Raw genomic sequence first — 26,573 nt, 5'->3', positions numbered from 1 at the left:
AGCTGATGTGTTAAAATACCACTAAAATATTTTTAAAAGAGGATATAAAGCATTTTGATCTATCCAATTAAATGTTCTGTATCTGTAGTTTGTTTCAGAGTGATTATTCACCAATACAGAACCATAGCAAAGACAAAATAGTTGTTCCTGGATCACAAGCAGTACAGAATAAAAAAAAAGAAAGTTAAAGGACAAGTCCATCCCAGCAAAATATTGATTTGAATAGGCAGAGAAAACTTCATCAAAATTTGATGTAAAATAAAAAAAAAGTTATGACATTTTAAAGTTTGCTTATTTTTCACAAAACATTGATATGCACAACTCAATGACATGCAAATGAGTCAGTCGATGTCCATCACTCATTATTTATTTTGTTTTTTAATTGTTTGAATTCTCGCTACCCCAAATAGCGATTTCGCCGAGATCCGGGAAAAATCCCTGTATTGCGCATTGCATTATGGGATAGCTTTTCGGTATTACAATTTCCTGATCGGAAGTCCAATGCACTGTTTTGCCATTCAGATCAACAGTGCCGTCATGCACAACAACACAACGTGGCTTTCGGTCGGAAAGTTCGTGATCACAACCTTCTCTTTCACATTTTCACGTGAAATATATTTTTTATTTATAATTCAAATGGAATCAAAACTGACCAAATTAGATAAAAAGTATTATAATCTGTACATATTACGCTGATTGGCATCGATTTCAGCGTGGTGGACTCAGTATCGCGAACCTCGCGCGAGCATGACTCTGAGCCGGAAGTGGTGATGACGACCCGACGGAGTGAAAATTATCTCGTCTCGCGCATTATGAGATGTTTGTTCCTATTTGGGGTAGCGAGAATTATGCAACATTTCATTTTTACTGATTTGACCATAGCCACCGACTTGACTGAACCATATACATGTAGTATTAAACAATGCTAATTCCACATGTTCAGGGAGAAATTAATCACCGTTTCACTTGACAATTAGGAGAAAATTAGAATATTTCATACCTCATATAATAAAATACAAAACAAATACGGTAGTGAGTTGATGACGTCATCAGTCTCCTCATTGGCATGCCGACCAGGATGTGCATATATGTAACTGTTTTGTGAAATTAAGCGAAAATTTAAAATGTCATAACTTTCTTATTTTTACATCCAATTTTGATGAAATTTTCAGTGTTATGGTCGTTTGATTTTTCTCTTTTTATTCATTACAATTTTTTGTTGGGGTGGACTTTTCCTTTAAGAATATTTCCATTACATGTATATAATGAAGTTAGCTTTTAAACACGTATCTAGAAAATGAAAATAATAAATTTGTACAAATATTAGCATTTAACTTTCCTTTTTACTTGTCTTTTGTGTGTGTGTTCAATTCTTTTCTCCTCCTCCTCTCTTCTTTCCTTTGTTCCTCCTTTTTCCTCTTTTCCTCCTTCTTTTTCATCATCTTCTTCTTCTCCTCCTCCTCCTCCTTCTTTTATTACTTCTTCTCCTCCTTCTTCTTCTCCTTTTTCATTTTCATAATCTTCTTATTGTTCTTCTCCTCCTTCTTTTTCCTCCTCCTCCTCCTTCTTCTTCACCTCCTCCTCACCCTCCCCACTTCCCTACTCTTCCACTTCCTGTTCCTTTTCATCTTCACATTCCTACTATCATCATCATTATCATCACCATCATTGTCTTCATCATCATCATCATCATCACCATCATCATCGTCTTCATCATAATCATCATCATCATCACCATCATCATCATCATCATCATCATCATCATCACCAACACCACCACCATCATCTAATTGTCTTCATCCTCATTATCATCATATCTATTGTCTTCATCATCATCATTGCCTTCATCATCATCATCGTCTTCATCGTCATTACCATCATCATCATGTCATCATCATCATCACTACCACCACCACCACCACCACCACCACCATCATCATCTACATGTAATTGTCTTCATCCTCATTATCATCATCATCATCATATCATTGTCTTCATCATCATCATCATCATTGCCTTCATCATCATCATCGTCTTCATCGTCATCACCATCATCATCATGTCATCATCATCATCATCTTCATCATTGTTATTGAACATTATCACACTCACACCCAAACATACACTCACAATCACAATAACATTCAATCACTCTATCACCATCATTATTAAAATTATTATCAATCAATATTACCATCAACAAAATTATCATCATTATCATCATCATCGTTTACAAGTATTCTATAATGGTTTACAGGGTGATGAAGATCTTGTCAGTGGTGTGTATTTTACCTACATGAATGCTGCATGATCATTGAAGTAATAATAGTGTTATTAATCATTAATACCTCCAGGTCATACTCATCTTCATCATGCAGATTACCTCTTTCAGTCACAATGAAATGAAAATCATATCTATTTTTCTCTCAATAACCAATATACAAGATTACACATTGGCCTTCAAAATACCCAAAGGCTCTCATTTTGGCATTTATGTCTTATTACAATATCTTATATTTTTATCAACTATTGTTTGTGTTTTGTGTATCAATCATCTTTGTAAATTGTATGCAATTTAGCCGTAAGGCTGCTATGTGCAATGTTTTTTATACCGGAATAAATAAATAAAATGAATAAATAAATCGTAATAAGTGCATGCAAATACTCATAAGCTCAAAAACTTCGAAAGTATCTTGACCCTTACATTTATGAGTCAAACATTGATTTCAGAATTGTTTTTATTAGATACACACATTATTTTTAAATGGAGAATTAAAGGAAAAGACAGAAGCACTAAAACAAGATTTTAAAACAATAAGTTGAAAATATACATGTATGTATGCAGAACTGTACAGAATTATCTTATAAAAAAAACACCTGGAAATTCCTTCAGTGCATCAGCAATATGCAACCTCCTGCATCTACATATCATATGCATTTTACTCAATAATAACTGATTGCGCAATATGGAAGTAAGAATAAGTTTTGCACATTACCTGCATTGTGGCTCTGGTTCTATCTTCACGCTCCTTCCATAAAGCTTTTAGATCAGGGCAGGATAAGGAGATATCACTGCTTGCCTCAACCCCCAATTCAAGACTGATCCTTCCATCGCCACGAGAGGACGCTCTTGCACTTTGACTCCTAGCTGCTGCCATCACTCACAGCATCATATACAGGACTGGAACAAGGGAAGTCTGCAAAGAGGATGTTCATAAAGAATCATTATCATATGTTCCTTTGGTTATCTACATGTGCATATTGGCATCTTCAACCCACTGGTTCTAACAGAGGCAAAATCATTACTGTTTTTACAAACTTTCACACAGGGTTTAAAGGACAAGTCCACCCCCCCCCCCCAAAAAAAAAGAGGTTTATTTGAATTACAGAGAAAAATCAAAGTATAACGCTGACAATTTCATCAAAGTCGAATGTAAAATAAGAAAATTATGGCATTATAAAGGTTCTTTCTTAAACTTTCTTTTCTCTGTTGATTCAAATCAACGTTTTCCTGGGGTAGAATTCAGCTTCAATCTGGAGAGAAACAAAGTTTTCTATAAATATGTTTTACAGTGCTCATTATCTCTTTTTTTTTTGTTTTATATAATGGCTGTAGAATTTTGGAGGGCTATTAGTAGGTGATTTAATTTTGTTCATGATACCGTTGATATTTATGACATATCTGAGGAATTTGGTGAAACCATTCAAGACTGAAATTTTTTTAGAAGACATACAAGGTCTATAAAAATTTTTTTAATGAATTTGTCATCAATTTTGGCTATTGTGACATTTCAGGACAGTGGTGACAAAATGGTAACATTTGAAACATAAAGAAATATATCCTGCTCATCCAGGGTTGGTTGAGCTCCCTCACCCTCTTAGATTTCTGCTTAATTGCCCGTTTTTGATGGAAAAAAGCGATGAATTAAAATGATCATTTTTAGAATACAATCAGAAACCAGTTTCTCGAAATAAGTAAAATCCAAAATTTTTATTCATAAGACAAAAGAACTAGTATTCAGGTTAGTCGATCTTTTGTTATCATGTTTTATCGTGCAGCTAGAACACACAAGTACCAATACGCTCGCCAGCCAATCACATTTGTGAATCATGGAATGATTTCTTCTTCCACCACTGTGATGCGTATGGGATACTTTGGTCTATGGGGGGATGCTGTGAAGCCAGACCATGTCTTCGTCAGTCAGTGGACCATATATTCTGACCAAGAAAGACTGATTTTTCAGTCTAAACTTTAAAACTTAAATTTTATTAAGTTAAAACACTGGCAATGCTTTATTTGATTTGAGTATCAGGTGACACCAACAAATTTTCTGATTATGCTTGAACCCTCATCACCATCACAAATGTTAAAGGTCAAGTCCATCCCAGAAAGTTGCATATTTGACTCGAGAGAAAAAAATCAAACAAGCAAATCACTGAAAATTTCATTAAAATCGGATGTAGAATGAGAAAGTTATGACACTTTTAGGTTTCGCTTATTTTTCACAAAACAGTTTTTATATGCGAAACTCAGTGATATGCAAATGAGAGAGTCGATGATGTCCCTCACTCACAATTTTTTTGCTTTGTTTTTCATTCTTTGAATAATACAATATTTCCATTTTTATTACAGATTTGACAATAAGGACCAACTTGACTTAACTTAACTTGACCATAAACTGTTAAAAATAATGGTAATTTCACATGTTCAGAGAGGAATAAAATTTAGTTGCACATGACAATGCAATGTCATGAGGAGAAAACTAGAATTTTTCATATTTCTCAAGTATTATTCATAATAAAGTAGATTCTACAAAAGAAGTAGAGTGGATGACGTCATCAGTCTGCTCATTTGCATACCAACCTTAATGTGCATTACCGGTAGGGGAAGGCGGGGTAAGTTGTGACACTTTTTGCATTTTGCATGTTAGAATTGATATGACTAAGAATATTGTAGAAATAAGTACCTTGCCTTTAAATTTGATTCTTGGAAAATATTTTTCACCTATATATAACTTTCTACCCCCACACTGAAATTCATTGTGACCTTTGAAAAAAAAGATGTCAAATGGATCAACTTGCCCCATATGTGGGGTAAGTTGTGCCACCTTCTGGGGTAAGTTGAGCCACAAAAACTATGTACAAAATGTATGCGGGAAGAAGCAGCATGTCAATTTTTATTTCAAGTCTTTTCACTTGCTAATTCTCTATAAATACTAACAACCTCTAAAAGAAAATAACTGTCATGATAATTTACACCTTTCTGCCTGCATATCAATGGCTTTTCAAGGTTTTTTAATTTTTTTATTCTTATTACCATAAGAATTACCATGGCTCAACTTGCCCCATGTTGGCTGGCTCAAAGTACCCCAGTCCGAACTTAATGCGATATTTTCACATCCACACATTTCTTATGCATCCATCATTTAAAATACTACAGAATGAAGATTCATACTTGGACTAACAATATTGTTCTTATTTCTTTATTATATTCAAAGACGTGTGTGGGTAAAAAGCACTCCTCTATTTTACTCCCTTTTTTACTTTTTTGGCTGAAATTTGTATTTTTCCGTCTAAAAAAGTACTTTTTGTTTCAAAGTCAAAAACAATGTGGTTGGGTAAAGGGTTATGTAATGGGTCATCAATACATGCCATCACCACAATGTGTGACTCATTCATTATTGGCTTGGGGGTGGTGGCTCAACTTGCCCCTATGCTCAACTTACCCCACCTTTCCCTACTGTTTTGTCAAACTAAGTGAAATTTTAAAATGTCAGAACTTTCTTATTTTACATCTGATTTTGATGAAATTTTCAGTGTTATGCTTGTTGGATTTAGCTTGTTTTATTAAAATCAACTTTTTGTTGAGATGGACTTGTCCTTCAACAACCCAAAGCCAAAGGCAAAGCAATGCTAAGCAAATCAATATCAAAACGCCCTAGGCTAAAGTTATACCCATCTAGATCATCTGCGCACCCAACAATTTGAGTTTTTTATTTCACAAAATCTTTTACTTAATAATGGCATTTTAAAGTCTTTATGCTGACCTAGACTGTTTGAGCCTCTGTATAAAGGAGCCGTGGAAAAAAGTCACATTGTTTGAATCAACTTGGCTGCCAGAAAATCTGAAGATGTCGCTACATTTAACTACATTGTTCACTCAAAATGTAGGAAGAAATTTTGGGGCCAACTCACCTATTGACTTTTTATTGGATAAATTGGACACATGTATACAGCACAAATCTAGTGCCATTGCCTACCCTAATTATGTTTGAAATTTGAAAAATGTTTTTTTCTCAACTTTTCCCATAGAAAACACACGTTAGGTAATACAGTACCTTTTTTCAAGTGACCAAAACATATCACATGCGAAGAGGGGTCCGATTAGAAGCTGATAATCGTAAAAAAAGAAACACAATTTCAGCCATTCTTTTCAATTTGTAGGTACGATATTTGTGGTGAATGCGACGTTTAGTGAATTTTATGAGAATAATGACATTAATATGAATTCATGAAAAGTGATCAGAATATAATCCATTACCATACATGTACTTGAGTACAAGTATAGTCACGTATTGTATTACCGGACACTATTATGATTCCGGACGCACATATACTGCGTACAAAAACAATTTCTTACCGCAAGAATTTCGCAGTTCAATTTCACAGAACAATACAGAACAAGATTGCAAAACAAGCTAGTCGCAAAAAATCATACTTATACCTTATTTATTTTTTAAATGACAGAAAATGCTTAAAATATCACACAACATAGTTTTGCATAAACAATTGAAATATTTTCTGACGGAATTAAGGGCCTGATTTGATGATTTTCCTGTTGAAGAACGTGATGGTCCGTACTTTTGGAAATCTCTCTATAAATTACACAGTCATCAGCAAATAGCCTCATACTTGACCTTATCTGCTCTTGGATGTCATTTATGAATAATAGAAAGAGAGTCGGGTTGATCACAGAGCCTTGCGGCACTCCAGAAGTGACACTTTTCCATTGTGACTTGGTTCCATCAACTACCACAGCTTGTCTTCTGTTGGTAAGGAATGACATGATCCAATTGAGCGTATCACCTGTGATGCCATAATACAGGAGCTTTGAGTGTAACCGTTGGTGAGGTACTCTGTCGAAAGCCTTCTGGAAATCAAAAAAGACAGCATCAACTTGTCCTCGCTTCTGGATGACAGAGGTCCAGTCATCAATTGCTGACGTTAGTTTGGTGACCGTGGAGAGTCCTTGTCGGAATCCATGCTGTGCATCCGTCAGGATATTGTTAGATACAAGGTGCTTTGAGACATGACTAAGGACAACATGCTCCATGAGTTTACAGCTTACCGTATACATGTGAGTGAAATAGGACGATACTGTTCACTCTTGTCACCTGACTTGTGTACTGGGACAACAAGCGCTTGGCTCCAGCTTGTCAACACCAGAGTTGTAGCTCTGCTGGTACAAGAAAGAGAGGGCAGGAGATATTTCTTGGGATACAAGTTTCAGGAGTCTCGGTGGGATTTAATCTGGACCACATGCTTTAGATGGATTCAGCTGTCTCAACTGCTTTTTCCACACCAGTCCTAAGTATGGAGTTGTAGACCTGTGCCCTATTGGTGGGTATTGAGACTGAGAGTTATCTTTAGATGGCAATGTTTGACTACTTTCTAGAGTGAACGTTGACTGAAAGTGGTCATTAAGGGCCTCTGCCTTTTCTTTGGCTGTAGCACACGTCTTAGTACTTGTGCGTAGAGATGGTATTCCAAGGAATTCAGAGCGGCAGCTTTTGATGTATGACCAAAAGGTTTTGGGGTTTTTAACAAGACTGGTTCCAATTATGTTGTTCACGTAGTCAGGCCTGTGAACAAGCTTAGCCACATAATTCCTGAATCTTAAGTTCTGTAGGTTTCCAAAGCAGCAGTACTAAGCTGTCATCTTGCTCTTTTAAAAAGCCTGTCTCTTTTCCTCATTTTCCATTTAATATCAGTGGTGATCCATGGTAGATGTTACTTTCCTTTGCTCATCTTTGTTTGAGGGAATAATCTCTGACAAACATCTATTTAGGAATAGATGTAAGATGTAGAGAGAAAAAAAATCTTTCTTACATCATTATAATCAAGAATATCTTTATCCGTCCGGAATCATGATGTAATTTGCCATGCACGAAAATAATTGTTTTTTGTGGAGGGGTATGCGGCAAGTGTGATGCAAAGAAAATGGTTGGTAAATGTAAAATAATTTTATCGTGTTCATAATTTTCTTAATATTTGGAATAGCAAGTGCAAATTTTTCTTGATTGTATTTCCTCTAGGCTTAGTTGCAATTTAAAGCACTGAAGTGAGTGAAAGAAAGGTGTCTGGCAATAGGATACACTGCCATACAACCTGATACCGCCCAAACAAAATATCCAGCTTGCCAGGCATTTCGTCCAGGAGTAGACAGCTGGCAGCTGTGTCTGTTTCGAGGAGTTTTTAACCATTTAATTTTTTTTTAATTCTCCTCGTAGTCGTACACAGACGGCTCGCGATCATGCAGCCGCCATTAGGGGGTTAACAATGCAAAATCCCCCTGAAGGGGCTCATCGATTTTTGTCTTTTTTCATGAAAATATAAAAAGAACTGGACCAAAATTAGATTATTAACTTAGTCTTAGAGATGTATTCCGTTTTGGCCTGAAATGCACCAAAAGGTGAAAAGGCAAAACGGGTAAAGATAAACTAAAGAGGAAAAAAAACAGTGACTTAACGTTAATTACAATTTACAAGGTCTACTTTGGCTGTCGCGCAACAACCAAAAAATGTTCAGTGGAACAACCAAAATACAGAGACTAAAGCTTTTGGTCTAGACTAAACTAAGGCTAAGCTTATTCCAGGAGCTGCGAGGCGAAGGCTATCGCAGCCGGCCGCAGCTGAGCCGAGGTGAGGAGGAGAAGCGGCGGATAGGGCCCGGCTCCATCTACTCGCTACGGCTACGCCTACGCTGGCCGACCACGGCCACACCTACCACCTGCAAAAAAACAACAACAAAAATGGTATGGTAGTGGTAGTCTACAAGAAACTTATGGATTGCAAATAAAATAAGTCGTTTTATGCTCACCCTGATTACGTGCACAGTCCAAATTTACAAAAAAGCTGAACCAAGGCCGTTACCAAGAACGCTTTTGTTGGCGACAGCACTGCAATCGAAACCGGAACTTCGGAAGTTGAAGAGGGTCAGTCAAATGGCGCGCCACAGTTCAATTCAAGATCGAGTGTGTTACGTTCCTTCTCACGTCACTGGGCCAAAAATTTTATCCTGAATAAAAATGGACAGCGAGACAAGCATGTATCTCGAAAATTTAGAGGAGTATATCCTCGACGAAGACAGAATTGTGAGTATGATCTGTACCGTAAAAGTCCCGTAGATCCTAAGTTGTAGTTATACATTAAAATATTGAAGAAAAAAAAAAAAAAGCCCTGTGCCTGTGGCTGTGCTGTGCAGTGCCAAAAATATGATTACATCGCCGTGCCGAATGAAATGCCATACGGTATGTGCATGCGATTCTTAACCACACATATCCAAGTCCAACATTGGGTGATTTCAAGTAGGCCTACGGTGTTGAAATCTGGTGTTGGTGTTGTGACAACACCAACACCAGCCACAACACCGTACTTGAAATCAGGCTGGTGTTGGGATTGACCTCAGAAAATATGACGTATTTCCGGCAGTTCGTGTTAAATGCTGGTGTTGAATGTCGTCTGCTGAACACAGCACTGCGGCTGGTGTTGACGATCTACGTGCAATTTCCCCATTCACCAACACCAACCCCCAGGGATTGGGCAAATCATGATTTCAAGTTCGGTGTTGGTGTTGGTATTGGCAATCTCAAGCTCGTGAACAGGCGGCGAACACGATGAAACATCCTCGTAAAATTAGCTTTTACAGCTTAAGATGAGTACAAATCATTTGAGCTGTATATATTTTGATGAAGAATAATGTTCACTCTTTCGAATTCTTGAATTAATTAAATTTGAATACCAATGTTTTAATTTAAAACATTGGTATTCTGTATGATGAGAATTTAATGCATTTCTCTCCGATTTCATTTTCGTCGTCGAGACTTGTCGCGTGAAGTTGAGATGATTTAGCAGCGCAGCGCAGAGGCGTGACGTCATGTGCTATCGATAACGCAATCGGTATCATTCCTCTGAACCCAGCTCGGTGTTGGAGCTCGGTTCAGCTGCCTTTTTACACTCTCAACACCAACACCGAACTTGAAATCACCCATGTTTTCACAATTCTGTGATGTAGTAATTCGACTTGCACAGGAGCGAAATCCGCGTGGAGACCTATACCAGCACTTCTTAAACTCTGCCTTTCCTTTTAGCTTTACCTTTGTTGGCTTTGCCAATTTAACTGAAATGGTGCGAGCTCAAGCCGGGTAGCCAGGAAGGGGGGGGGGGGAGGTGCAGTGTCAGTGGGGCTGGGGCCAGTTTCTCCCCAAAAAACAAGTCCCCAAAACTCAAAAAGGCCAAAAAGAATAATAAGATTATATCATAAAGAAATAAAAGCAAATAAATGAGTTTTACATGTATGTAAGTGTAATAGTGATTGAAAGAATTTTTAGTATCTTAAAAGTAGACTTGGGATATAACTGTCAGATCTATGCTATGATGATTTTTCTACACATTTAACCAACCATATCATTTTCACACTCTCAATTCCAGGTGACTTACAAGTGGCTCAGTCAGACACTAGAAATTCATGTGAATTTAGCAAAGAGGTAAATACAAGGAGATAATAAATAATTGTAATTCCCTAGATGTGTAAAATTTGTAAATTCATTTTGCTCAATTTAGTAGAGTGATGATTTACTAAACTGCATTACAATGTAATACAGAAGGTTTGATGCTTTATGTGGCAAAGCTACTTACCTGACACAGCATTTCAAAGAAATGAAAATGAAGATAACAGCAATGATGGATGGGGACTTAATATTCATTGCTTTACCCCCAAATCATCACTCAATCATTGTAATTTTCATCACATCCAATTCCTCATCATCATGGTATAATTATTAGCAGTATCATATTCATTGATCATGATCACCATCACAATTATCATCACCGTCTTCATCACTATCAACATCACAATCACCATCATCACAACCATCATCATCACCATCATCATGATCACCATGATCACCATCATCACCACCATCATCACCATCATCATCACCATCATCATCACCATCATCATCAAGAATAGATGATACCATCTTCCTTTCTCTTTTTCATTTCCTAATAGTTGTCTGTCATTACTTTATAAATTCCATTTTGGTAATCCTTTTTTCCTCTTTTTTGATTAATGCTGCAAGTAATTTCTGTTATGTTTTCTTCAATCTTTAAGATTACTGGAGACATTCTTTATTGACCAGAAGAAGAAAGGATCTTCCACATTACGAGTAACCTATGTAGTCACAGGAACGCAAGAAACAAAAAATGGAACCCAGGTAACGAAATCGAACATTCAAGTGTAATTTCATCATTACCAACTTTGAGTTGTGGTCTTGTGGATCAGGTTGGAAGATACATTGTCAGTCCCAGTAGTGGATGCAAAGGTAGAAAGAAAATTGGCTCTGAAAGTGTTAGAACTTAGGGTGTGTTTATTATTCTTTTTCAAACTCTTTATAAAAAATGTCATAACACTCCAATGGAAGACTCCTGTTTTTACGAAGCTGTACTGCACATGTTACATTGACCCATATCATGATAGGAATAAAAATAAATTTATAGTTTATAATTGTCTAGTACTTTTTAAAAAGGCAATCTATATGTGTTTATGGATGTAGATTAATGCAGTATTTGAATAATCATCATCTCGCATGTTTTTTGTTTCATGTTTAAATTCCTAAAGATGACAAAGATTGCTATCGTGAATGAAGATGGGTTAGATGGTAAGCTATGCAACAATCAATAATTTGAATAAAACCAACTCTTAATATGCCAACTCTTGATCTTGCTCTCATTTCATTAAAAAATCAGGTTTGGTAGGGAAAATCCCCTTTTTCTGATGTCTTTTCAGAAATGCTGTAAATAATTCTTTGTAAATCGACAAAATGATGCAAGTAACAAATGTATGATTTCCTGTAAATATCAAAATATGTTGACTTATACTTAAGTCCATTTGCTCTACAGCGGACGTATGGCGAATCGAAAACTTACGTTTTTTTTTATAGCTACTTATAGGTGGTTTGAATAAAACTGAAAATAATGGCTGTTTTCGACTCGCCGTACAGCTGCCATAGAGCAAATGTGGCTGAGGTATCATATAGACACTATTACATTAGCATTATGCTTGACCAGTCAGTTTATTTCTTTGAAATTTTGACTGGAAGAAGAAATTAAAAAAAAATTGTAAAATGTAAAAACATTGAACAAAATCTATTTTGGTTTATATGTCACTTGCTTCCTTTTGTCAATGCCAGGATTGATTTTATAGTTTCCTTTCCAAGTCTCCAAAAGGCTGTAATAGCATATGAGTTATCCTGTTAAACTAATTAATTCATATTTACCTTGTCTTTCTTGTTTTCATTTCCTCAAACCTATCAAGTATTGAAGGGAAATTAAATCACCATTTAAAGCATTTTTTTCCTGCTATCAGGTGAAAATGATATATCAGGGACATGATTTATAGGCTTGTTATCAATTTAACCTATTAAAATCCTTTAACAATGTAGCGGCATTTCATGAAAGGAATCGTCTAATATTTTATCTGACAAAGGGCGGGGGATTGAATACATATTGATCTTAAATCTTAAAAAAATCTTAAAGTCCATATTTTATTGTTCGAATTGACACCAGAAATGAAATACTAAAAAATTTGTTTTGCCCATTTGCTCTTGGGTCCGGCAGCCGCTGTGCAGCGCCAGATCGACGAGGCTCTAACCCTTTAATTGTCGAACGCCAAACGGTAGCAGCAACTCCCATCTTTTAACGTCTTTTGGTCTGACGCAGCCGGGGTTTGAACCCCCGACCTCCCGGTTGGGAGACGAACGCTCTACCAACTGAGCCAACACACCGGTTGCATAATGTTAATAATGAATGTAGGTTGTCTTTATCGCTCGACTAGTCTCTTAAGATTGTTATTTCTGTTGAGTGGCGAACATTATTGTATATCCAGTCAAGCAAATTGTGAAGCACTTTGCAACTGCAAGGAAAAGCCACTTTACCAAATACTGTGTGCTATAAGCATTAAAAAAGGTCTGCCATTATAAGAAAACTCTCATTTGTGAAAGGCATTTTCTGATCTTTTATGATTTTGGTAGTTTCAAAAAATGTACATGTATGTCCTTTAAACTTCATCTTTATTTTTTATTTATAACACAGCTGTGAAGTCCGATATGAAGGAGGTGTTGGGCCAGCATGTCTTCAGTATACAGAAGAGTGTCCTCAAGGATAACAGCTCACTTTTCACAACAGACTATGAAATCACCAAACAGAATATTAATCAGACTAACAGGTAATTGTTGTAGGTCTCATCTCAATTACAGCAAATTACATTTCATCTCTGTTAAAATTTGTTGAAATCTGAACACTTCTTGAAAGATAATGTTTTTGAAGGGAATTATGGTACTGATTTCCCCGAAAATTGGATTTCTAATTCCAAAAAAGAATGATACATCCCCTGGATTGGATCTCAATTGGAAGAGTACTGGTCATGCAAGCCAGGGTCTCAGGATCAAAATTCCGGTCAGGCAGTGTGATTTTCTCACATTTCTTTTATATAGTATTTGGCAGAAATACTAAAAAAGTTTTCTGTAAAAATACCAAGCCATTAAAAACGAACTCTCTATTCTAGTTTCTGACAGGTAAAGTTATGCATATCAGTATCACAAAATAAGATCACTAGGAACTTTTAAAGTGATTACCACACTTTGGTATCTCTGTGTTCTTACTTCAAAATACCTAAACAGGTTCCGCTTGTTCATCATCAAGTAATCTAAACAGTTCAATATTAATTAAAAATAGACAAAAAGGAATTTGTTAATCAAGAAGGTAATCATAATATTTCTAACTGATTTCCTTTTTTCAATTGTATACTTTCCAGATTTAGTGGTATTCAGTGTGAATCAGTTGAAGTAAGATCATTAGCAGAACTAGAGAGGAATCAACAAGCCCAACAAAAGTCAACAGAAAAACCTAAGGTAAGATGTTAAAATGGTCTTGCATGAATGTACAGATTCTTTTTGTGCTTTATTGTGAATTGATGTATTGTTATCCATGAACTACCAAGGGAAAAATAAATTGGAGCTGCCCATGAAATGCTCCTATTAAGAGCCCCGAAAATTCCTGAATGCTTTAATTTAAAATGAAGGAAATGTTCCAAATATGGGTTACTGGGCTAAAATGTTGCCCCTGAAAAGATCATTAATTTCTTTCCTGTTTTTTTCCTACCAGCATGCTATAAATTGCCCTACAAACATTGTTATAAGTAATATTTGTAATTAGATTGTATTCTCTCAACCTTTAAAGCCCCCCCCCCCCATCCCTTCCTAACATGGTAGGATGCAGGAACAAACTGTAGATTCAGTATATGTTATGCTGCCATCTTATCTGTTTTGGTTCAATCATATCCTTGTTGCACTACTGAATTATTTGACATTTCTTTAAATTTTGTTGTATTTTTGTGTAATCTATATTCCAAAAGCTTTGATTGTAATGGGATTTTTTTCACACAGGTAAATGGATTTGGCAATCAGAATACTTCAAGTACGTCTTCCAAGATGACATCGTCGTCTTCGTCAGCGTCACAGAAATCAAAACCCAAGAAGGGCTCAATCGAAGCCAGCTTTGCCTCACAAACAACAAAAAGCAAAACTCAGGATTCCAAGAATGAAAAGAAAAATCCACCTGTCAAAGAAAAGAAGAAGGTAGAGGAGGTATGTATAATCTGGCAGGTTTTTTTATAAAGTTGTTTGTAAGCTACGATTGACTTTATGCATGACTGGTGATCCTTTCTTATATGATATATATCCCTGTGTAACTGACGTAGCACCTAAGAGCATGTTCCAGTCTTTTGTAAGGTCGTGCATAACTTTATGAAACACTGTCCAGGATAATGTATTTCTGATGAATAAACCTCTGATGTTAATAAACCAAATCCCCTGTTGATGCCAGTGGATGGACTTTAATATTCACATAGGGAGTGTTGCAAGAAAATGTTTACAATCAATTGCAAATATTCTGTTGCAATTTTACAATTGATGGATCAGTTTTAAATGTCGCAAATTAGTTAAAATTGCATGTTTGAAGAAGCAGATTATCAGTTGATCGCAAATTCACAATTTATTTCAAAACCTTTGATTGGTTTAGGGACCGAAAAAAGACTTGCAATTGATCGCAAGTTTCTTGCAACGCACCATTAGTTTCATAAAATTCTGTTTGTAGTAATGTATGAGATATTGTGGAATCGATTAGATTAGTCCTTCACTAGGAGAATCCAGGTGAGATTGACAGCCCGGAAAAGCTTTTGGACATTGCAGTTAGTGTTTTTTGTTGTTTGTGTTTCTAGAAACCAAAGCCAAAGGGTATGCTGGCATTCATGAGTCAAAAGAAAAAAGATGAATCGCCTCCAACGTCGTCTGGACCAGCAGGAGATTCACAGAAAGACAAGAAGAGTCCAATCAAGAAAGAGGAAGACAAGGAGGTGGATGTAGAAGCTAACAGGAAAGAGAAAACAGAGGTCAAAGGAGGAAAGTCACAGAGGTCACGTCAGGCAGACAAAAAGAAGAAGAGGTTAGATCTTTCAGATTCAGAATCAGGTAAGGGTTTGTCTTCAAACTTCCACATCTGTAAATTCTGTAGAAGGTTTTCTTTCTTAGCTGTGATCTCTTTCTGTCCCTGCTCAAATGATATCATTGCCCAGCTGGCGGGAGGGTGTTCCCCTACTAGTGCTGTTATTGATAACGTCTTTATCGATATTCCTGTCGATAATCGCTTGTTTTGGCCACTTAGCGATATCGATAACCTTTCTCTCTTTGTCGATAATACCCACTATTTATATGTACACAGTGATTTTCCGCGATTTCACATAATTCATGGATACGGCCCTTTGAAAGTGGCTTTTCGAACGGAAAATCACAGAAAACGTATTTTTCATCAAACTGCACAGAACAGCAACAGAAATTACTCCAAAATCTCAACAAAATACTTGCCACAAAACATGATCTCACCCCCACCTCGCTATTATTATAGCGAAGTGGGAGTGAGATCATGACAATCCAAACATCGTGACTGCACTCGACTCCATTCGATCGAATCGAAAACATCACAAGTGCAACTAACATAGAAGACAGCTATCTCACAGCCTAGCCGTGTGTTGCTGCCCTCTACGTTCGAAGCTGTACAGCACGATATCACAATGGCGGATAAGCGAAAGACGTTGACTGCTCAGAATGATGTCCAAAAAGCCCCTGTCACATGGATATACTCAAATAAAACTCACGTCAAACTTGTGCCATTCAGTATGATATTATTTACAATTTATTTAAGTATAATTTTGTTGGTTTACAATTAGAAATAAAAATGGTTTCTTTCTGATAAAATTCAGGACCAAAAAAAATACAATGTAGATTTTCAAAAAGATTATTTCCACTTCAAATTTACCTTGTCTCGAGACACCCAAACATATATATATCTTTACAACTGAATATGCCTTTGATCGACCTGTTTTAAAGTTTCATTTTGTCTATCTTCAACATATCAAAATAATTCTCGCTACCCCAAATAGCGACTTCGTGGAGATCCGGGAAAAATCCCTGTATCGCGCATTGCATTATGGGATAGCTTTTCGGTATTACAACTTCCTGTTCGGAAGTCCAATGCACTGTTTTGCCATTCAGATCAACAACAGTGCCGTCATCCACAACAACACAACGTCGCTTTCGCTCGGAAAGTTCGTGATGACAACCCTCTCTTTCACGATACAGTTTAACGGCCTTTTCTGTTAAAGTCACTTATTCTGCCCGACGCTTTCCATTGCACGGTATTTCTCTGTCAGTTAAGATTTTTTTATGTTCCGAAACTTATTTTTTATCCATTTTGTGGTCGACGAAAAATTGAACGGAATTAATGCTGTAGTGTATATATTTAGCGTCTAGTCGAATACGATCGTAATGTCAGGCCGGTCACTAAATGCAAAGTTTTAAGATATTCATTTTTTGTTTTATTTTTTTATAACCAAATAAAAACATGAATATAAATTATTTTCACGTGAAATATATTTTCTATTTTTATTTATAATTCAAATGGAATCAAACCTGACCAAATTAAATAAAAAGTATTATAATCTGTACATATTACGCTGAGTGGCATCGATTTCAGCGTGGTGGAAAATTCAGTATCGCGAACATGCATGACTCTGAACCGGAAGTGGTGATGACGACCCGACGGAGTGAAAATTATATCGTCTCGCGCATTATGAGATTTTTGTTCCTATTTGGGGTAGCGAGAATTGGTTTGTTTTTCAATATCACCACTCACTCTATGAAGGATCCTGTACTGATCCACTCATAATAACCTGAATCACATTCAAATATAATATAATCAATATAACACTTAACTCAAACTTCTCGACCCTTTGTTCTAATCACATATCAATATTAAACATTCCATTTTCAAATATAATCTCAACTTCGCTGTTATCAGAGTTTTTTTCTAAAACTGTCGTCTTTTCCTCTTGAACATCGTTTGCCTCATCTCAACACTAACATCAACTGTGAGGATCTTGTATTGATCCATCGACGAACACAAGTATTTATATTCAACATCAGTCAAGGACTGAGATAAAATAAAAAGCAACATATATTGAAAGTTCCCCTATAAAATCAAGTTTCTAAATAACTGAACTATTAATGTCCATCGGATTATCATTCTCATCAGTGTTCATAGTTCTATCAAAACTTCCTGCTTTAGTTCGACAAACAATCACGTGTATACGTCACCAAAATCAATCGTATCTCTTGTTCGGTTACTCTCGGTGAATCTCAGGGAATCTCGGCGTCCTCCGTGACTTTCGGAAATGCTCGGCTTCAATGACCAGAAGTCGTCAGGGAATTACGTCCCACCTTGGCACCATCTAAAATTTAATTAAACCAAAACCCTTTCTACAATATATCCTAAAACAAATATTTCTTCTCTTACTTGTAAATAGCATTTATAAATCCAATTCAGACTTGTCTGACTTTCATACATTTATTTATCTCACTTTTTCAAACATTTGATTACTAACTAGTATAAGCTTCAACTTCAAATGTAACTTTTCAACAACATTAAAGTCTCTATAAACCCAAGAAAATGTATATTGATTTCTACAAAACTATCACAATAAATCACATCTTAAATCACATTATATTATACATGTTATTTTTCTTCTTCCTTTTTCTTTTTGCATAACAAAATTTAAGGATGGAAAAGTCATTTACACTCACCGATGACTTTCAGCAAAACAGGCTCAAAAAATGATTTAAATACTGCTTTCTGACCTCATGCAGGTAATAAAGATTAGCAGCTCACAAATGGGAACATAAGGCTGCTCTAAAAGAAAAAAAGCCTAGAGATATGCCTTCAGAATGGTTCGGAATAATAGTAATTTCTCTACTGGCTTCAAAACTGCACATAAGCTGTGTGCTCACCGAAGTTAAAAATGGTCTCTGCCAAAATCTGATGGAAAACTACTGCACACACACCCTTGCCCTAAACTATCCCAATCAGCTGGTCAAAAGGAATGGATCCCTGCCTGGGACAAAAGGGACCAATTCAAGCACGGCATGGAAAATTCACTGCCCTTGACAAAAGTAACTATTTCAATTAGCTATGGTCATCGATGGCAACCTAAATTAAAGAAGTTCTGCTCATTGAAGAATAAAATCAAATTCCTGTCTCTTTGCAACCTGGCTAGAGTACAAGATAAGGTTAAATAGTTTTGCTAAAAAAAAGGACAAATAAATAAATAAAATAAAATGTATTTTCAATGTGACAGCCCCCAAATTATTGATAAATCTTCATCGCACCCTAAAATAATGCTAATAATGTGAAAGGTGAGGATGTATTTATGCTAAATATGTTTGTTAAAAGATGCTTTGTAGTCATTTACATCCGATGAACGCGGATTTTAAAGCGTTCTTGGCACAGTGGCAGATACAAATTTTGACCAACGCGAGCATGCGACATCGCTATAATGCATAAAAATACATATTGATTATGTTCTTTTGTTGCTAGTTATCGATATCGTTAAGATGTTTTTAGCATGATATCGGCAGAGAATTTTCTCAACAATAAAGCCCTATCCCCTACATCAATTCCCTTTTCTCTTTGTCAGGCAGAAGGACGTTACCTCTTGAGTGCTCTGTGTATTTGTAGTGAGCACAGAGCCAACGCCCTAATGCCTTCTGCACAATCGAAAATCGTCACACATGCGCAACCTATTGTGACTTTCTTCTGAACTGTTCATTTCTGTTTTTAAACTCTCTATCTGTCGCTCTGAATTTTTTCTTGTCCTTTCTAATTAGTTAATAAACAGAGAATCTGATAACATCTTTAAGCTGCTGTTTGCCTTGAGTTAACCTTCATTATAGGCTTATAGCTATTTGAATTTGAAGCAGAATTATAAGATAAGATATTCATTTGTCTTTCCTTCCTTCTGTACATACATGTGTATTACAAAGGTAATTTTGCATTCTGGCAATGCAAATCAGTATAATCCCACAGTATCATGACAGTAAAAAAAAAGGAACACAGCAAATAATGAAAGTAATGAAAGAAAGACAAGGAAAACCCCTGAAAAAGCAGGGTTTGTAAGAACAAGGAGAATTAGAAGAAATGAAGAAAAGGAAGAGGAAGCAAAGTATGGGAGGGGGTGAGTAGGGAGCCTTGATATATAGTATTGCTGATAATCCAAGTCGATCTGTTACCTTTCTCTTGATGATTACATTGTGCAGATGATGAAAGGCAGAAGAAAACGGTTGGTAGGAAACGAAGGCGGATCCTCCAGCAGGAAGACAGTAGCAGTGAAGAGGAGGAGGAGGATGAGGAACAAGATGACATGGGTAGGTAATACATCTGGGGCCCGTTGCAGAAAGAGTTGCGATTAAAAACGCAACTAAAAGAAATCAAATGCAACTTGGTTTTCAACCAATGAAGTCAGTGTATAAGGGACTTGCACTTGTGAGTTTTGTTTCAATGCAACTCTCTCCGCAACAGGCCCCAGTAGAAATATCATCTTATATTGGTGATAGTAATTCATACTGATTTTGGGAGCATTGTGATATAGTGGTGACTCCTGTCACTTTTCAGTCGAAAGGTTGTGGGTTCAAATCCTAGCCATGGTGTCATTTCCTTCAGCAAGAACTTGATCCACATTGTGCTTCACTCAACTGAGATTAGGTTAATGGGTACCTGGCAGGACTGTATTCCTTGAAGCATTGAAACACAGTGCAGGTAACAGCTGGTCTGCTAAAGCCAGGGCAATATGCATCATTATTTTAGGGTGCAAGGCTGTGCTTGTATATACTTCTGATGAAGTTAGGTGGTACATAAGAATATATGCTATGAATATTAGACCAACTCCCACCTGACATTAATTTATCTTTGAAACACTAATTTTCAGATGACAGCCCCATTCCACCTACCCCGCCTCCTGTGGCCCAGGCTCTCCAATCAGATGAGGAAGATGAAGCCACGCCCCCATCAAAGGGCCATTCAGAGGAAAGGTCATCGACCGGGAAGAGGAGAATCAGAAAGAGAGTACTGAAAAGCAAAGTCACTGTTGATGATGAGGGATGTATGGGTAAGTCAAAAGATTTTTTTTTTAAATCCTGGGGCCAGTTGCATAAAACTTTTTACCTGAGAAAAATCGGGTTGATTTTAACGGAGTTTTTGCCCTGTGTTTAAGTCAATGGCAGAAATCAGACTAACCTTAGTTTTCAGTTTTTACCAGAGTTTTCTGAGGTAAAAAGTTTTATGCAACAGGCCCCTGGAGGTTATTAATTTCTCTTCAAAATTACACTATTATTCTTGCTGTTTTGATGGACTTAGAATAAGAATATACCTTCTTTCATTTTACTTGAAAAGAACATTGTTTTTTCAAATTCTTCTATTGTTTGAGAATGTATTACTTACATGCAGTTCTCTAGTCTACACAGGGCTTAATATATCTAATTTTATCCATTCCTATTGCATTATCTTTTATCTGGCAGTGTTTGTACATACTATACTTTAAGTATTATTATTATGTCTTTTTAAATGTTGAAAATCAATAAATCAAATCAATTAAAGAAGAATTGTGAATAAACAAAGAAATTGACTTTAATGGCAGAATGAAAGTAGAATACACAAAAAATCAAGACCATGAATTCTGTTACAGAAAGTTTGTCTTGAGTCCTACGATTACTTGTGTTTTACAGTCACAGAGAAGGTATGGGAAAGCGAATCAACTGATGCAAGCGACGACGATGTCCCTCCACCAGCACAGAAACCCAAACTGCAACCAAAAAAAGAGAGCAGAGATTCTGATGAGGAGGATGACAAGAAAGAAAAGAAAGGAAAAGGGAAGAAGAGCTCGCCACCGAGCAGTAAAGGAAAACAGTCTTCCCTGATGAGCTTCTTCAAGAAGAAATGATCAATCAAAAGATTTATGATTTCTAACATTAAGAGAGACAAAGAAGATAGCTTTGTACACAAGGGTTTGCAGAGACACTAAACTTTACGACCACAGTGGAGATTTTACATTGTTTGATGAGGATTGTCCATACGATGCTCTAAGTGACTGAGGAGAAAGTACTCTGGAACTTGTTCTTGACATTAATAATACTTTGTGTGAAGTATTCTACAAGCCTCATCTGTTTGAACCAATATTTCAGACTACTGATTGAAAGATGAATATTTGCTATCAAGCAGTATGTCTTTCAGAAGTAGGGCTACACAAGATGACAATAACATTATGATGTTGATCCTAAATTACTTTGGGTCAAAGATATTTCATCTCACACTTATTAAACAGATTCAATGAAATATTGTGTTTTGACAAGAAAGCTGCCTTGGAATGATAGGAATACTTGAGACAAGGTCATGAAAACCAGATGAATTATACTGTGAAACCTTCCTCAGAAGTCTCATAAAACCTATGTTTACCAATGAATAATGCACATTTCATCTTTGTAGAATATGCAGCGAACTATTGTTATACCTCTTATCTCTCATAAACTACTTTGTGTGACTCTTGCTGAAGCAATACCAATTTTTTTCATCATCTTCATACTGCATGTAGAGGAATGACAGGCCTTATGAACTTCAACTTTATTTATTTATCTTTTCTATTTGGATTACCATTATTATTAACCAATTTTGTATGGTCTAATACCGACATGATTTCCCATGTAAAAATAATGTGTCTAATATGGGAACAAAGATGCCTGATATCAGGCCCTGACAACTTCCTACATGTATTTTATACTTTTTCAGGCTTTATAACTTACAACACATATGGGTCTGGCTTCTTTTTCAGGCTTTATAACATACAACACATATGGGGCCTGGCTTCTTTTTCAGGCTTTATAACATACAACACATATGGGTCTGGCTTCTTTTTCAGGCTTTATAACATACAACACATATGGGTCTGGCTTCCTTTTCAGGCTTTATAACTTACAACACATATGGGTCTGGCTCCTTTTTCAGGCTTTATAACATACAACACATATGGGGCCTGGCTTCTTTTTCAGGCTTTATAACATACAACACATATGGGGCCTGGCTTCTTTTTCAGGCTTTATAACATACAACACATATGGGGCCTGGCTTCTTTTCAGGCTTTATAACATACAACACATATGGGGCCTGGCTTCTTTTCAGGCTTTATAACATACAACACATATGGGGCCTGGCTTCTTTTCAGGCTTTATAACATACAACACATATGGGGCCTGGCTTCTTTTCAGGCCTAGTGCATAAAACTGACAGGCATCCCTGTGGGAAGGTATGAATAAATTAAAGGTATAAAATAAGTTCTGTACAGTTGACCATTGATTTCTCATGTCATGTATGTATATCAAATATTGTTAACATGTAGAGCTATCACACATTGACTATTAAGAGTGACTGATAAGAAGTGTAGGCTGATCAGGGTAAAAGTGACGAAGTGGCAAGCACTCTAATTGCTCCTCTTCTAACAGCAAACACCACTGGCTTCCTTGGTTGTTCATTGATTGATGGTGACGAATACTTTTGCACCTTTTGCTTTCGAGGTGCCAAATGTTTTCCATATTTCAGTTAGATGATATTTCAAGGGTTACACGGTTGTATGAAAGATTGCAGAAGCAGTTTATGATACACCAGGGGCCTGTTGCATAAAACTTTTTACCTGAGAAAACTCGGGTTATTTTTACCAGAGTTTTTGCCCTGTGTTAAAGTCAATGGCAGAAATCAGACTAACCTTAGTTTTCAGTTTTTACCAGAGTTTTCTCAGGTAAAAAGTCTTATGCAACAGGCCCCATGTGGTGATTAAAAGTGGGTTTTTTTGTGTGATATATTTAGGTGACATGACACTTGCTCCTGCGACATTTGCTCCTGTCTCGATATCTAAGATGGCATATGGATGAAGTTGGGCAATTCCTTAAAATTCATTCAACATATGATCATTGTGAATATATACTTATATGGATTTGCATATGCATAATATATGTTGACTTTTGTTCTACATACACACTTGTATTTCAGTATGTCTGTGTGTGTGTCCTGCAGGTTGCTTGTCTTTTTTAACATATTTTCTTTCTTGTTTAATACTTTCTTATTGTTTGTATTTATTTGATGTATTTGTTACTTGTATGCAGGGCCCCCAAGAAAAACGGTGCTTAGTCCACTGATGGGGTAGCCCTGGGTAAACAAAACGAAATAAATAAATTAATTGATAAAAAAAATAAATAAATAAATAAATCAATCAATCAAATACGTATGTCCGACCCCCTATGTGTGGGACTTTCATGAAATTTTCTATCTCTGATTTCTTGTTCTTTTGACAGTCTGTAATGCTCTAAAATGACTAGACTTGGTCAGTTTATGAAGTAAAACTTGAAAAAAATGGGGTCAGATGTACAGAAAGGTTGATTATTTTATGGAATTGTCCAGTTAGGATTGTAATAAGATGTTTAGATTCAGAATGATGTAACCATCAGGATTAGGGTTGGTTGATTTGGTTTGATATTTGGCAGAACATGCTGATTTTCCATCAGAGCAATTGTCGCCGCAGCAAAGTCATGGAACCTGTATGTCTGTATGGCTCAAAGTCTGCAACGTTGCTTCTGATATGAAGCTTCTTTAAAGGGATGGTCCAGGCTAGAGATATTTATATCTCAATAATTTGAGCAAAATGCTGAAAATTTGATCAAAATCGGATAACAAATAAAGTTATTGAATTTTAAAGAGTTGCATCATTCCGGTGCAACAGTTCTAGGCATGTCTTCATGAATATTCATTAGGTGTCCTGATGATGTCATATCCCCACTTGTTTTTTGTGTATTTTATTATATGATATTAGGTTTATTCAAAAAATTTCTACCAAGAACTACAATTGGATTGACAACTTATCAAGTACATTAGTTATTCATTTGCCGCAACTTAATTCATCATAATGGAGACACATCATTTACACATGTATGAAAAAATGAATCAAATTATGATTTCATGTAATAGCATAAGAAAAAGGAAAGTGGGGATATGACATCATCAGCCCACCTAATGAATATTCATGATGATGTGCATATAACTGTTTTCACAAAATATTGATAAACTTCAAAATTCAATAGCTTTGTTTTCCGATTTTGATGAAATTTTCCGCATTTTGCTCAGTGAATTTTACTCTATTTATTTAGATTTAGATATTTTCAGCCCGGACCTTCCCTTTTAGGGAATATTTCACTTACTGGTACCTCAACTAGCCGCTGCCTACTGCTTCTTGAGAAGGATGTGTATGTATATTTTATTTATATTTTTGTATTTCAAAAATGGTATAATTCATACAAATTACATCACATGGATATGTACAGGTATTCAGAAAATATTTTTGAGTACAGATCATTTGTTTGCATCTATCTCATTCATGAATCTATGGAGTGCTTTTGTGTATGTTTAAATGTAAAATTGAATCTATATAATTGATTTAGCCAGCAGAGACCATTTTTGTATTAGTAGAGCTAAAAACAATAAAAATATGAAATGGCACTACACTACATTGCTATGAATGTCGAAATTTTGTTTTATCTTGGCTGAAAAACTACTGATCTCGCAGTGGTTAAAAATAAACTTTTGGAATTCATCTTTGTATATTGTCAGAGACTCAGAATGCATTACCACATGTTTTCTTTTTTTCAAACACCAAGCTGACCTCAATGTACAGTTGATTTTGATAAAAAAGAAGAGACAAAACAAGCACAAATATTGGTAAGTTTTATTTGAATTACTACAAAAAATACAAGTGTTACAGTAATATTCATAAGTGTTATGCAAATGCATTTGTTGATCATGTCACACATTCACTACTCCTTTTGTATTTTATATTTATTTTTTTCTTAGAGATTTGGTAATTGATAAACTCAAAATTGCAGGTCATAAAATACTAAAATTATTTCACATTCTGTTAGGAGTTAGGTCTTGTTGACCATTTTGGGTAGCAAAAAATTTGACCAATATGAAATTTTATTAAAAACCAAGAGAAACGGGTGCAGAACATTACCAGCCCTTTCATTAATCATACCACTCATAAAATACAAGAATGCTATTTAGAATGAAACCTTTGGAACAAGTTGGCTTTTGTGGAAACAGACAAATCAAAGAATAAGATCAAAGCAAGTTTGAAAAAAATTGGACAAATAATGAGAAAGTTGTGAGCATATGAATATTGCATTCACTAATGCTATGGAGATCCTCCCATTGGCAATGCGACAAATATTTGTGATGTCACATGTGAACAACTTTCCCTTTGATGGACTATAAAATACCCCGAAAATTGTTATTTTAGCTCTTTCTTAGCGTGATACAAACTCTTTATCCATAACGTAATCTTTGAAAATCTGTATTGCATGCCCTCCTATAGAAAGAATACACGACCTACTGATAGATGTAATAGAGACATTTAAGTGACACATATAGAAAAGTAATGGGAAAGTTTTTCATACGTGACATCACACATCTTTGTCGTGTTGCCAATCTACATTACAATAATGATCTAAACTTCAAATGCTCATAACTTGTTATTCATTCAATTTTTTGCAAACTTTCGTTTATCTGTTTCTTTGATTTTTCTGTTTTTGCACAACCTATCTTGTTTAAAGGGTTTCATTTTCCTGTAAGTTATTCCTGTTTCTCCAACAATACCAGAGCTGCCAAGTTGTATTTTGCATTTTCATTATTCTTATCCCCCAAAATCAGTATTTTGACAAAAAAATCAGTATTTTTACCGTGTGAGATAAATATTTTGTATTTTTCCCCAAAAAAGTGTATTTCATAATAAAATGCTTGGCGCACTCGCCCATCACGGCG

At 35.9% G+C, this 26,573-nt stretch overlaps 1 protein-coding gene across 4 annotated transcripts; it reads left to right on the top strand.

The window, feature by feature from the left end:
• Positions 1–8,882: 8,882 nt before the first annotated feature.
• On the top strand, positions 8,883–25,261 carry LOC129278515 (DNA polymerase delta subunit 3-like). 4 transcript variants are annotated; one of them, XR_010295980.1, is made up of 13 exons: positions 8,883–9,373; positions 10,710–10,765; positions 11,392–11,494; positions 11,899–11,938; positions 13,371–13,503; positions 14,092–14,188; positions 14,723–14,923; positions 15,556–15,805; positions 19,982–20,089; positions 20,650–20,829; positions 21,446–22,718; positions 22,936–24,347; positions 24,924–25,261. XR_010295980.1 is itself a non-coding variant. In XM_054914668.2 (11 exons), exons 1-11 carry the CDS (start codon positions 9,308–9,310, stop codon positions 21,658–21,660), a joined length of 1,449 nt encoding a protein of 482 aa, XP_054770643.2. In that variant the 5' UTR covers positions 8,883–9,307; the 3' UTR covers positions 21,661–25,261. The 4 variants fall into 4 exon arrangements, 1 of the variants encoding a protein (XP_054770643.2); XR_010295978.1 differs by having other exon boundaries at positions 22,936–25,261; XR_010295979.1 differs by having other exon boundaries at positions 21,446–24,347.
• Positions 25,262–26,573: the final 1,312 nt, after the last annotated feature.

The sequence above is a fragment of the Lytechinus pictus genome, chromosome 16 (assembly GCF_037042905.1).
Source record: "Lytechinus pictus isolate F3 Inbred chromosome 16, Lp3.0, whole genome shotgun sequence".
NCBI lineage: Eukaryota > Metazoa > Echinodermata > Echinoidea > Temnopleuroida > Toxopneustidae > Lytechinus > Lytechinus pictus.
The sequence above is the reverse complement of the archived record's forward strand: the minus strand, read 5'-3'. Positions and strand labels throughout refer to the sequence as shown.